The 14,709-nt window shown below is 37.9% G+C and overlaps 1 protein-coding gene across 5 annotated transcripts in view; it reads right to left on the bottom strand.

Annotated features, from left to right (window-relative positions):
- PPM1F (protein phosphatase, Mg2+/Mn2+ dependent 1F) overlaps positions 1-14,709 on the bottom strand; it is a 45,895-nt gene that overhangs the window by 17,350 nt on the left and 13,836 nt on the right. For 2 of the 5 annotated variants that reach the window (XR_012676491.1, XM_075167975.1), the window contains exons 3-7: positions 13,175-13,374; positions 12,362-12,550; positions 11,046-11,189; positions 9,966-10,059; positions 8,666-8,790 (exon numbers count right to left, since the gene is read on the bottom strand). Coding sequence is in view for 4 of the 5 variants with exons in the window: in XM_075167975.1 (XP_075024076.1) it covers positions 8,666-8,790; positions 9,966-10,059; positions 11,046-11,189; positions 12,362-12,550; positions 13,175-13,374 (752 nt within the window). In the remaining variant the exon portion in view is untranslated. Of the gene's footprint in view, positions 1-103; positions 8,791-9,965; positions 10,060-11,045; positions 11,190-12,361; positions 12,551-13,174; positions 13,375-14,709 lie in introns of those variants that run through there. The other 3 variants (XM_075167974.1, XM_075167972.1, XM_075167971.1) reach the window with 3 other exon arrangements.

Below are 14,709 nucleotides of genomic sequence, written 5' to 3'. Positions count from 1 at the left end.
GACAGGGTAACCACTCAAAGATGTGCAGTATGACCATTGTGTGAACCCAGGTACTTGAAGTATTAGAATGAAAAACACATTTAAGAAAAGAAACAAACAACGCTTCGAATCACTATACTTTATTAATACTTCAGAAACATCAGATCCTACAGTGGAGAGTTCTTATCCCTCCCACCTGTCTCCAATCACTGCTTTGAAACAACTTCTTGCAATATGCAAATAGATACATGAGGCACTGTGTGAATACAAAAGTGACAATACAAAAAAACCCCAACAATTAAACCTCATGCAATACATACATATATATATAAAAAAATATGGTAATGTAGCATAATACACACAAGCACTATTAGAACAATCCATGTAAATGAATGTACAATATGCATAGCATTTAATGATCAATGACAACAGGTTTCTGACCTGTGCACAAAACCAGTCAGCTTAAATAAGAGTTTTAAGATACTAGGTAACTGGTTAAGCCACAGCTTATAAAACCTGCTGTACTGCAGCTTTTCTGCTCAGGGTCACAAGTGCAGATTAGCATACAAAATAAATAAGGACTACGATTCTACAACACTTGGCTAACAGCTCCTATTTCAAAGTCACTGGCCCTCTTACTTTCATTCAAGGTTCATTAGCCAACAGAGTGGCAAGAAATGTGCCTAAAGCAACAGTTCTGCTCTTGTACTATTTTAATACTGATAAGAACACATATTTTTAAGTCAGCAGGAGTAGTTACAGAGGTCTAACTTACCACTAAATAAGCACAGGATTGAAGTTACCGTACAGAGCAGACACTGAAGAATTAGACTAACCGAGAGGCTGGTTAGCCATGTGGTATGCTGCAGTTGCCAACCTGTCTGTTCGGCCAACTAGGGCAAGAGAGAGAGAGAACTGAAGAGGTGAAGAAAGTTAGAAAGCTTTTTTTCCCCACTCTAAACAGTGCAAATGTTTGAAAACACAAACAATCTGCAGGAACAAGGAAATACAGAGACAAGAATATTTCTCAAGTCCTGTATTCAGGATGAGAGCTACTGTTACCTGAAATAAGCTTAAGTATTCCTATGGAATAACATGCAAATAACAGGATTTTCTTCTTACACATCCAATACTGGTCAATGCCAAAGACACAACAGTTGTTTTAGTCTCTTATCTTCCTAGCTGACGTGGTACTTTCTACACTCTTGGTGTTGCAGGCCTCCAAAGATCAGACCATGTTCACTATTAATACAGATGAAATTAAGATTATAGAGTAGCAACTAAACTGACTGAACAGCCAATGGATTTTACAGTCTAAGAAGCAGCATTTTGGGGAGGGGGGCTGACAATGTAAAAGGACATAAAAGATAGAAGAAAAAGAAAATTGGGAAGAGAATAAAGAGGAGACAGAGCAGGACTGACTTTCAGAAGAGGAAGTTAAAAGTAGTTAAAGTAGTTAAGTAAGTTAAAAGTACTTAAAGTTAAAACTTAAAGCCTTTTTTTCGCCAGTATGAAGTTTTAACCCCCAACAAAACAAATATCTTGCTATTATTAAACACACTGAAAGAAAGAAAGAAAAAGAAAAAAAAAAGGAAGCAGCATTAATCATCCAGTATTAAGCAGAATGCTTTTTAACAAAGTTAAAGGGCAACATGAAAAAGAGGAAGTCATAGTATTTAATTGTCCTGAGAAGGTGCCCATAGGATCTTCCAGTTTCCTAGCTATTGTCTCTTTATCCTTAGACATCCAAAAGGAACCGTCATTCCTAAGATAAAAGGATAAATACTTCCTGCAGGGTGTGACGGTCACACTTTCCAGCACCATTTGCCAAAGCGACAAACCTTCCACATGCCACAAATGATAGTAAACTTCAAGAAGTAACCCACTAGATCAGGAAAGATTGATGAAGTTCTTGTGCATGGAAATCCAGAACCATTTAATCATTAATAGGTTCAGTACTTGCTATATTAGTATCTCCTGAAAATTAGCAACCAGGCTTAATAGTTGAGACAAAAGTCAATAATCATAATCTAACTAGTCACAAAGCCCAGATACATTCAGCTCCTTAGAAAGTTAAATATATCTTCTCTCTTCAGACGAAAAAACACATATCAACAACAAGACATGAAACCCTGACTGAGAGGAGTTTGTTAACAAAATAAAGCAGACATTACAAAGCAGCCAAATTCATTTGCTTAAAACAGTAGTTTTAAGCTGACAGTGCACTGCCAACTCTTCTAGGTTGCTTTTTTTTATTCCATTGTTTGCATTCCAAGAAGCTTGAAAACATTTCTTTTCCTATTGATTTTGTCCTCTTCTGTTTGACAAAAGCTGCATCTTGCTAAATTTTCTATGCTGCCAACACAACTGTCTTTTGTTTATTTTTGTGTGCACCAGCAGCAGCATGCACAGCTTGGAAAACACATGAAACTAGCAACATTGAACAGCTTGTGGGGAAGGCTTGTGAGTGTTTAGGCTCTGATGGGTCACCCCAAAATAAAGGTTTAAGTGATTCTCTGTAAGATTTTGGTTTCCCGTTCTGTTCAGAGATAAGGTTATCACAAGAGCCTACCAGTTCATTTTAAGGTAGTATTTTAAGAAGCGTCTATGACAGTTCAGGTCCAGTCACTCCCTCACGTCTCCATTTGATTACTATTCAGCTGACAGGACTAGTATCAACAGAAATAACTTTAGATAAAGTAAAAACCAATAAATATATTAAAAACAACCAAAACACATGCAGAAAGTGGCTGGCTTAGCTCTTAGAGCTGTCAACGCTGCAAAACAAATACTCCACAGGGCTGGCTGTTCTAGTGGCTCGATTTAGGAAAGCAGGGAGGACTAGCCTCTTGGTTTTGGTGCTGTCAGTTTTAAAGGTTATGACTAGCTTGGCAGAAAACCCATTGCTTCCCAGCACAACTATTCAAATGCAATCAGGCCTGCTATAAACATGTGTTTAGAGCGAATACATAACTTAGCGTAGATTGGCAAGTTTTGCACTGATTTGAAAGCTCATTTTTCTTCCTTCTCCAACCCTTCCTGAACGACGTTTTGTCCATCAGGAGTTATTTACTCCTCAAAAAGGGGGAATGGACCATTACTTCCTAGTAGGATTTTGTCTGACAGCACAGGCCCAGTTGTAAAAGGGACAGTAATAGAACTAAGCAGGGAAATTTAATTCAGGCTTAACTAGAGCTAAATTATATATGAATCGTCTGCAATCTGCTCTGGTGTGGCTAACATTCCCCCACCTTCTCCCTAAAGCATTTGCTTGATACTTCAGTACTATAAGAATAGAAACAGACCATGTCTGGTGCTGTGCATCAAGTACCTCCATCCACAAGAATACGAGTAATTTAACCAACAGTCTCACTTACACAAAGAGTGGAGCTTTAGACTTCAAGCAGCTCAACTAACTGTAGATGCCCTTTACAGATTGAGGGTATTTGCTGGTTACCTTTTGTGCAACGCCATTTAGAAATACCTACTTTCCCCAGCCACTTGTTTTGGAAGCACCTTTTTGTTAGTTTTTAAGGGATTGCCTGGGAGGGAAGTTTCAACCCCAAACAGCTGCTTTAAGCTATCAACTGAAAATGGGTTTTCCAGTGCAGGCAGCCAACTTATCTCCAGAATTCAGAAAGCAAGAGAAGCACTTTTCTCAACATCCAACAAAAAAATGGAAATTTTAGTGGCTTTTCATGACAGAAAGCTAATAGCACTGGAAATGCTTTTAAAAAGAGCAGTATCTCATCTGACTTTGAATTCAGATAAGTGTCTATTAAATGCTATTAAAGTCATCACTGTGATTAACACTATTCAACTGCCAACTCTCCTGTAACCACTCCGTGCCCAATTACTCATCTTATGAGATCCCACCAGCCATATCGATTCATTAACACACTTCATGGCATTTACTCATGGCAGCAGTTACACAGTGACCAGTAACTGCATATACTGAATGCTCCCTCTTAGCACTACTTTACGCAGAAGGATGTTTAGAAAAATCCATTTAGTAGCATTAGCTTCCAAGACAGTGTTGAGGGGTCACAGCAAGTCACCTCAGATGCTTTTACTGTGATTCCTTCCTTGGCTGTTTGAAGACAGAGTTACCACATCTGAGTTTTGCCTTTTTAATGGGTATGTTTCTAATTCTTTCAAGCACTGGTATTTCACTCTAAAGAACTGACATTTGTAGCTCTATTTTCCAGCCCACTTCCTTTTTAAAAAAGGCATTAATAATACTTAAATGCATCCCTGTCTCTCTCTTTCACTCCTCCATCACTCAGAGGGTGGATTTTACTTAATCTCCCTCTGTTCTAAAAATTTTCCTGCATTTCTATCCTCTGTATTCTCAAAAAACCCCCAAAACCAACCCCCCAATGTAATTTGTAAAATTGTAATCTTGTCTATGCCAGACCCAGAAGACTTCACTGTTTTAGGTATGCTTCTTTGTAGGAAAGGGCGGGGTAGGGAAGGGAAGGGAAGGAAAGGTAGAAGTATGAATTACCCATAAGTAAAACAGATGTTTGATACCCACTAAGCAGAATGACTAAAGCTAGTTTTCAATCAAGCACAATACAAGAATTTAAGTGTGCTCTGTTTTAAAAATGCAGGCTCCTTTAAGAAGCAATTTTTCTGATGCTGGGTGCTAAAATGCAGCAGCAGACATTCAGCTGGAGTCCAGTAAAATATGTTGTTGGCTAGACTCAAGAATTGTTTTTCTTGCAGGCCCATCAGAAAGACAACAAGGAAACAGGCAAATTGGTCAATTTGTCATTAGTCAATTTGACATTGGTGGACAAGTGTTAGTATATTGTAGATGACACTGGGAAGGCCCAGAGAGGCGAGAGCATTCTCTCACCAAAATTACATATTATTTTTAACCAAAGGAGGGAAGGAAAACAGAACAGAACAGCTAACACCAGAAATCCAAGACGTTTTGAGAGGAAAGATAAGAAAAGCTAATGTAGCAGATTAGTACTGTAAATTCAAAACATAGCAGCATTCCATATTTTGGATTATTTAGTTCAACTTCATACCTTCTGCTGGAGCTCCTTCCCTTCTCTCCTCACCACCCATACTAGTGATACTTCTTGTAACAGTATTATGCATTATAGCTTGTGGCTTCTAAAAGTGATATCAAAGTCACAAGTGAAACAAAAATTGGAGGTTGCCTTGCCATCCCAAGGATAAGACCACCCTGATGACCATTTTCAACAGAATTTTAAAAGTGCACTTCCAGAATCCATACTTGCATCCTGTGTCATACTTTCATTACTGATTTAACATCAAATTGAAGTGTTGGTTTTTCAGTTAAAAAAAAAAAAAAAAGTTGTTTCCATAGGTTTTGATCAGGCTGTCAAGAATAGATAAGACATCTCCAAAACCAATTTTCCCCCCAAACAGTATTTGGAATTTTACAGTAGGTGACACATTAAGACTTATTTATTCCACTGATAGGATACAAACTGCCATTTGTGACCCAGTTACAACTCCTATAGACCTGACCAGACTTTTTAAAGCTCGAAAGAAATCTCTGAAAATTAGAGAAATATTTTTTATCCCTGCTGAAATCTGTATGAGTTCCCAAAGACTATTCCTATCCACTTACATCTCAAAGAAATGAGGCACGAGGTCATTCAGAATGAAAACGCCTATATAAGGGAACAGCTTCTCAGAATGCAGAGTATCTTCCCTAGAGCATAGCTTGAGAATTAAATTTTTTTATTACCACAGACACTTTCTAAAGGCCCATTTCACTTAGCTCCCATTAAAAAAAAAAGAAATCTATCAAATTTGAAACAAAAAAGGATATTCTCACATAGCTGTAAGTATCCATTGAAAGACTTAAGACTTTGTTTCCTCTGTAATGCAAATCTGTCTCAAAAAAAGTTGAAATAAAAGCATCATTACAAAGAATTTGGCTTGTTCGGTTCCCTCCATGTTTCACAAAATTTGGCAAATTTTAGAAACTAAATCATACTATGAACTTACCAACATTTCACACCTCCCCTTCATGAATACAATAGCTTCCCCCTCTCCTGATAAACCTCAGATAGCAGTGAAATCAAACAATTCTGTATGAGTCTTACTATATTAATAATGAGAACTATTTCCAAGACACCAATAGGCACTAGTGGTCATCAGAATTTAGCATGAATAACACTGAATATCTGGGTTAGAAATCAAAGAGAGAAGAGATGGTAAATCCAAAGGGATTACTACGCAAGCCTAAAGGCTTCCTTAACTGAAGTAGGTTCACTACAAAAATTAACACCTACTCTACCAGGCTGCCATCACAGAAAGCCTTCCCCACATATTTTAGGGCAGCAAAATGTAGGATAGAAAAGTGCTTGCAACCTTCTCAGAGGAAAAGCTCCTGCTGTCGCACAGCAAAACAAGGAAGTCACTGTCTGAGTTGCTATGTAATGAGAGGGTAGCTCACTGAGGAGTTTCTATGTTAAACCATACAATCGTCCATAGTAATCCAGCAAAAAACTCAAGTTGCTTGGGTAACTGCATTGCCCCACACCAGCTAACAATTCAGAGACACTATGGACATAAGCAGTGCTGCTCTGTTCTTCCTTTGAGCCATCTCAACTCTTCTACCTAAATTTCCTCCCTAAGCAACATTAACGTTCAACACATTTTAATCAACAGGACTGACATATTGCAATGCCATGTGCTTCTAAATTAGGCATACAATCTTGCTGCCAGATGTAAAGCACTTCTTGTTTAGATACAGAAATTACGAACACATTTACCATTGAGCCTTCAGATCTTGTTGAGTCCTGCTAGCCAGGCTAGCAAGGCAAGACAAAACACAACCAGAGGCTCTAGCATGTAATGTATATAACAGTTGCACAACAACATATACATTCATTAAGATTCTTTCATCCTCACCTTAGCTTCACATCTCCTTTATTTAGACCCAAAAAGTTATTTAGACCCAAAAAGATCATGAAGTATGGCCAAATTAACCATCTATTAATCAAAAACTGTTACTAAACTGTTTCTAGTTTGTGTTATTAAATTTTCTTGTGAAGGTCAGAAGTGTATTTGTTTTTAAATGAAAGTCATGATGATTCAGATTGTTACTTTATGATTAACTAACTAGAGCTTTTTGCATGGGGCAGGGGTATCGTGAAGCTTTTACTACAAGCCACAAGATTTGGCAACAATGAAAGAGATGGTTTCTCGAAACCTAGTTCCCACTAAAATCATTCACAAAAATGAAACATTTAAGTGCATTAAACATTAGTATTAATGAAATAAAAAAGTCACATTTTAAAAACCCTATAAACTGGCTCACCGGAATATGATAGGAAGCCAGCAATCCTTGGGTGAAATATTTAAGGCACTTGAGGGTAGTCAGTTTTTAAAACCAGATAATAAAAACACAGCCACTTTAAAATTCTAGTTTAAATAAAAACCACAACAAAATAAAGTAACACTGCAAAAAATTCCTCCAACTTTAAGTTCAGTAAATAAACAAATAAACACTTAGAATAAAAATAAAAATCTCATTTGTTATAGTACACAAAAAAGTAGCAGAAACAGAGCACATTGAACTGCTAGAGCATACATACCGTAAAGATCTCTCTCAAATACAACAAATAAGGGTCCTTTCTTTTCAGGTTGCCAAATAGCCAATAAAGCGTGTTTGTTAGGGAGAAATAATCCAGTGCAGTTAAATATTGGATTCCAGTTTATAAACCAGAGCATCCCAGAAAGCAGCTGATTTTGTATCATTTTGCCTGGGATATTTCTAGTTAGCTTTCTTGCTCTTTTTCTGGAGCATTCAGTTTCATTTTCTCCTCTCCATACACACAAAATTAAATGTCTCTTTGAATAAAGAGGCCGCATCATTCTTGTAATATCATCTTTGGTACAAAACAAAAGCAACTTACACAGCATAATGGTGTCACCCAGTCTTTCGCACACCAAGCCTGTTCCTAACAGACCACACACAGTAACAAGCTTTTCTGTGACGGTGACAGCTTCTCTCCTCCCAATCTCCAAAGTAACATCACAATTAAATACAACATACAGCATTCTTTTTAAGCGCTAATTTAAGTTTTCACTCAGAATTCACAAACGGGTATGCTCACCCATTAGCTTATACATATTACAGTTTCTTACCACTTCCAGGGCAGAGGGATATGACCAGCAGCCCTGGGACACACTTTAGAAGTCTGCTCCCAGTGACGACATAGCTGTACAAATCTCCACGTCTGCTCAGTGTTTTTTGAAGGGAGGGGGAAGGAAGGAAAAGACAAATGGGAACTCAGTAAAAGGAGTCTTGCCTTTCTGTTAAATGGTTGTCCATTTGTCATTTTTTTCCTGATGCGTTTTGCCTATCGTATTAGAGGCTTCTTCAGTGGAAAGCTGTTCCTTACGTTAACTTATTTGAACGTTCTGGATTAAGCAGATTTTGTCACTGTGTGGCTGCTGCCTCACAGCTGAGGAAATTAAAGGGTGAGCTCCGAGCATCATCACCAGCCCCAAGGCTCTTAGGGTCTCTGAGACAGTCTGCCAAGATGTCCTGAGGATCCCTCAAGAACACCACTAGAACAGTGATGTTATCACTGGATCCATTTTCCTTTGCAGCAGCCACCAGTCTTTCTGCTGCTTTGAGACCCACTCCTTTGGTTTGCATTAAATGATCTAGGACCAAGTCTACAACCTCATACGGCTTGATAGCATCAAAGAATCCATCGCAGGCTAGGAGCAAGTAATCTTCAGAACCAGTCAGCTCAAATGAATCTCCATCTGCATCACCAGAGATGTACGGTTTCTGACATATGTCACCTAAGACAAACAATGAAAACAAAGGCTTTATTACTTCAAATGTAAACAGTTACTTCTTCACTCACCAATTGCTTTCAGAGTCCTCAAGGACAGCCAGATCATACTCCAGCGGTACCTGATGCAGGACAAGAGTAGTGAAAAGCTATGGAATAAGCATGGAAGGCCTTTGTTTCTTAAGGGACGCTTGGAACCTACCTAAATCCAGTGGGTTTCTAAGGAGTTACTCTAATTCATGCTTTCCTAATTTTGCAGGGAAACTAAGGAAATTCTTTCTAAGTTTTTCCCTCTCGGAAATATATTTGTGCAAGGAGATAGTTAGCCCTTCATTTTGCAGGTGTGCCTTCAGAATGCTATGAAAGTAAGATTTTTCTTAGCTATCCAGAGATACAGCACAATGCCATAAGAATCTGCTCATTGTGTTTAGTTAATCAGTTTCATATGAACATACTTATTAAACATGGGTTGCTATTGATCCAAATAGTACTATGCAAATTTGTACTAATTTGCTTCCACTCATACATTACAGTTACCTACTGTACTTGCCCAGGATCTTTTCTCTTTTTGCCCTCTTTTTCCCCTAGCAAAGTAAGTTTGTTTAATAAGATTCTGGAATACTACAATTAAAATGCTCTAAATTGCTGGATATGTGTGATTTGAAGGAGTATGCAGCGATCTGACTTAAGAAATGCAATCAGGAGAAAGATATATTAATATTAAAGTGGACAAAAAACCCCACAAAGCAGACATTCAGACACATAAAGAAGGCTAGATGAACATTTATTACTTCCTCCACTTTTACAAATTAAATACTCTACCACTTTTACAAATTAAATACTCTACATTTGTTAAGCTGTAGAACACCACAGTATCAAAGATGTTTACAAGAAACAAAAGACTTAGAAGTATAAAAGAATTAGGACTGTCATGGCTAGTATGTAAAATAAAACAATATTCTATGCTTATGGTAAAACCAGTAAGATTATACAGCTGCAAGCTATGGAAGTTATACAACTGTAAGATAGCCTTATGGCAAAGACAGTAAGAGTGGTTTTATTATTTGGTTGATGCTGAGCAAAACTGTCATTTACTGTCATTTCCAGTAAACATACAGTCTCAGGTGGTGTGTTTTAATCAAATTTAATCTGAACTATACTAATTCTGATGGTTTATCTTACCAATTGCTCTGGAAACAGCCAAGGTACCATTAACCCGCCAGCAGTCCATATAGGTTACACAACCACCCAGAGTCTCAATACGTGCTCTCTCATCCTGAAAAACAGTAGAATACCATTTTTATACTGAAAGCCTACGCATGGCTTACTGACCTTGTTACCCAATTGAAGAGGAAAAAAAGACAAAACGCAAAACCAAGAGCTGCTTCAGCTTCTGTATTTATACTATGAATATAGCAAACACACATATCAGAATCTAGTTTGGAAACATGCACTTAAGATTCTTGGAAACAACCCACCTACTTCCCAACCATACCATGGCTTGTCCACAAAAAAGCAGAATTCTTAAGTTTTTGTATTATATTCTTTCCCATATGGATGAGTACCTTTTTCTGCCACTTCTTCCCATCCCATACAGCAATTGGGTAAATATATAAATATTTGGAAGAGAATACAAGATCACTACACTATGTAACAATAGCATTTGTGTTGATACTCCTTTAACTACTCAGTTATTACAAATATTCATGCTATGAAGGCAAAGGGTCATGCAATGCTATCTAAACTCAAAAGATCCCCATAGATTTCATGTAATAAAATACCTGGCTATTTAAAATATATAGAAAATGCAATGCACTTTAAGCCAGTTAGGCTAGTAGATTATCATCAGCTTTTGAATGACAGTATAACATATTATGAAAGACTTCCATCATACTAACATTTTAAATAGCTATTAATCTCAAATTAGGAAGTTAATTTATTACAGGCAGTTTTAAATTCACACCCCAAAAAAATCCCGTGAAATTCTTTAATTACTACAAATTTTGAAAAGACAGTCTGAGCAGGAACTGAAGTCAGGACTACCGGTACCAACTGTACTTTCACGGGGGCATAGTTGTAGGGATCACCTTTTCAAGACACAGGAGTGGATGGGAAAAAAGAAATTGTCAATTCTCTGAATCCTACCATACAATATATGTAATTATGTAAAGCACCGAATACTTAAGAAGGCTTGATTCCAAAAGGTTTCAAGAGAGATTCTGACAACACACACATGAGAGAAAAAAAACAAGTCAGACTTACTTCTCTTTCTGGTTTGTGAGGTTCCATTAATGTCACAGCTTTTCCTTGCTGCACAAGCATTACCTGCGAGTCCCCTAGCCATGCTATGTGTAGCTTGTTCCCTACAATCAACGCAGATACACCTGTTGTACCACTCCGCAGCTTCTACAGAAGAAAACAGGTATGTTAGGTGAATATTCAACAAGGCCTACTAGGTTACATGGCAATATTGCAAACCTAGGTTTAATCACACTTAAATGCAGCAGAGTAGACTTGCCGATCATAATTCAGGTACCTGAAAAAAAGGTACAAGATATTAGACAGATTTGAAATAAACTATTTACAGATTCTAACATGCAGATGGCTAATACTGCCTCTGTTAGGTTCTTCCTTCTCTGCTATTAATTCCAAAACTGATCCAGGAAACTAAGACCTCTATTATTTTAAAAAAAGAGACACACAGAAAAGAAAGAGGATCTGAATTTCACTTGTATGAACATTTCACAAACACACACAGGTCTCCCCAATCCCTTTCACATTCTCCACTCTACCACTAGCAACTACAGACACCTTGCTCCACATACATCCCCTTATCCTTGGGTATTTAAATGAGGATGTCAACAAAGGAAGGAACTTAGCTGTCCTAGATTCCCTGGAAAGATTAGTGCGAGTCAGACCTCATGAAGATGCTGGTCCCTCTTTTGTACCTCATTGACAGAAATGAAGATATTAACAATGAATACTTCCATATTCAGTGACTGCTATAATAAAAGAGTTCTCATTAAACTGTATAATAAACCATCCTCCCATTATGTAGATTTGAAGAAAGAATGCTCATCATACCAACTTGATTCAAAGCTGATCAATAAGCTTAATGAACTGAAGAGTCTGATTTAAATCACAGAATACATTTTTCACCTTATAACCACCTGTGACATTAATGGTGGGACAAGAAAGAGGAAGATAGTGACTGTTTTATCAGGAAGAGAGAAACCTCTTTTCCAGGTAAGAGGTAGGACAACAGAATAGCTAGAGGCTGCCTAATTTAGGCAAAGAGGCAGCAGAGTGTTTTCTCAAATAATCGGTATGTCAGGATCATTTAAACCACTTAACACTTCTTTTCAATCACTAATCTTGAACTTGCAAGCACTGTCATTTCATTTTTTCTCAAAAAAAGAAATAATTTGATCAAAGAAAACCTTTACATGTAGCATAATTTCATAAAGACATCAGTGATTCAAAGAAACTGTACTGCCAGAATTTTCTGGATAATACCATGTTGTCCAACAGTCCTCAGTGTTATTTAAATACAATGGAATTAATCTCTACCCACTCACCTCTCTTTTGGCTTTGAAAAGAAACATTTCATCTGTCTTCTGGAAAGAGCATTTCAAGGCCTCAGCTGGATTCTTAACAATCTCTTCATGTAGCCCAACATTTACATGTAAATGGGTTGCTGAATAATTGGCAGCATCCACTCCACCATGGCCGTCAAATACCGCAAAGTAAGCACGATCAATGTCATCCTTTTGCAGGGAGGGAGAGAGAGGAAGACATATTCACGTTCAAAACTGAAATACCTCATAAACTGGTACCAGCAAGCAAAGGTTCTTTATTCTGGGCTTTCTTCCATATGATGTTGCATAGGTAAGGGCAATTTAAGTCAGTTTACTCATGTGCAAAATGGATGAAATGGGAACTTTGCAGGGGAATTACTTTTCTTTGTTTGCTGTTAGTCATTTAATATCCTTGAAAATAATCTGGAATTAAAACAGCAGACAGCTGGTTATGTAGTCCCACTGCAGCTTCATTAATTGGCACATGTACAACTGCTGTTCTCCCCCCTTCTTTTCTTAATATATCAGTTACCTCAGTCACAAGAACGTTGTAACTCCAGCAACATAACTAGAACTTCCCATCTCCCTATATCACTTATGACATGAAACCCAAGGTCACAAGATCCTTCTTTATCAGGGCAGTAGTTAGCCCCTAGCAATCTGAGTCAGTAAGTCCTTGCTCCAGCACAGACATGATAACTAACTTGTGGCAACAAATTCTTACCATTTCACAGATCATCCATCACTAGGTCATTGTGTTTACAGGACTCGAAAAGCTAACAAACTGGCCTCCCCAGTTTTGTCCAGACTTACCGATAAACCAAACAGCTGATTGAACTCTGGGAGCAGAACGTGGCGGTCCTCCATTTTCCGTCGAGTGTTACGAATGGCGTGGATGGAAACAAGCAGGAACCGCTTTAGTGGTCTCAGCGGTGGCAACTGCTTCTGCCACTCAAAGCAAACATCCCGAAGCTTGTTAAAGAAGCAGCGCTGCAACGACTCTCCATCCAGCACTGACAGCACAAAGACAAAACAATAAGTTGTGTGCCCATTTTCTTACATTACCCCATCTTTTGGCCTGTCTTTCCTTCAAGTTTCTTTCCTTAGAGCTACATATACACATTCAGCATTCTGCCTTTACAGCTGTGCAAGAATTAAAATAGGCTCCTGAGAATAATGTGGAAAGAAAGTTGCAATGGAAAACAGTGTAACATTAAGGATAACAGCAGCTTCTTTACTTATTATTCTCTTTCAAAACAGAGGCTTATCAAGTAGGTGATTACATTACAAAGGTGATTACATCATAACAAAGACCCAAAAATCAGCCTGGCATATTAGACATAAATGTTATTATTATGTAAGTAAAATGCACAAGATATAGTGGTAGGAGTGCATCCTTACCAAAAAAAAAAGAAAAAGGAAATAACCAGGCGGGCAGAAAAGCCTTCAAGATAAGAGATTGCTGTTGTCTTGGACACAAGGGTTGAAAAAGCGTTAGCCTGGCTTTGGGTCAGGTTATGTCCTACTGAACCACTTCTACTGAAACAACAAGGAAGTCTGAGAATGTTTTGCTGAGGTCAATAGCTCAACTCGTGATTGAGCTGAACAGATTAGAATTTTAAGCTGTTGTCTTTAGCTTTTTAAATACACATGGTTGTAGGAGCTAGAGGGACAGAAGAACACTTCCGCCACTTTCCTGCTTTGTCATTACAGAGCAGAACTGTAAACACCCATTGAGCATAGTGTGAAAAGCTCTGGCCAGACACTCAAATCCTTTTCTGGATAGGTCCCAAAGATCAATTAATCCAAACTTATTGTTCATCAGACTGAATGGTTTGGTGTTTGGCATCGTGTCTAGCTTTGCAATGCAGTCTCTCTCAGAATAGGTAATAATTGAAAGTTTTGAGTAAGAACCCTGCCTCAATACTAAATCAACTAACTTCAAAAAGCATTGAAAAATCATCTATAGAGCAGAAGTAATTTGCTGGTCACTAATGCATTTCCTAAAGAACTGCAGTGCATGAACTACCTTTCCTATTTCTATTTTATCCTGGCTCCTGCTAACACTGCTAGCATTAAAGCTTCCTCAGAATTCCTTTTTGTAACTCCTGGTTCTCAAGCATTTCCTTTTCTCAGCAACACTGGATGGCCAGCTTCAGATGCATCTCTGGGCCTGGAGAATTGAAAGTTAAATTTAAACACAGATCTTTGATTAGCAAACTACTTTTGGTTTGCTTAATATGCAGGTGTGAATGGGCAAGATATTAAAACATTTAAATATTAAGTCATCCCATATACAAATATAATTAAATAGGACAGCATCTTAGACAGCCTTGTCTACAGCTATA

This window comes from Calonectris borealis, chromosome 18 (assembly GCF_964195595.1).
Source record: "Calonectris borealis chromosome 18, bCalBor7.hap1.2, whole genome shotgun sequence".
Classification (NCBI taxonomy): Eukaryota; Metazoa; Chordata; class Aves; order Procellariiformes; family Procellariidae; genus Calonectris; species Calonectris borealis.
Note: the sequence above shows the minus strand (reverse complement) of the source record. Positions and strands in the feature narration are given on the sequence as shown.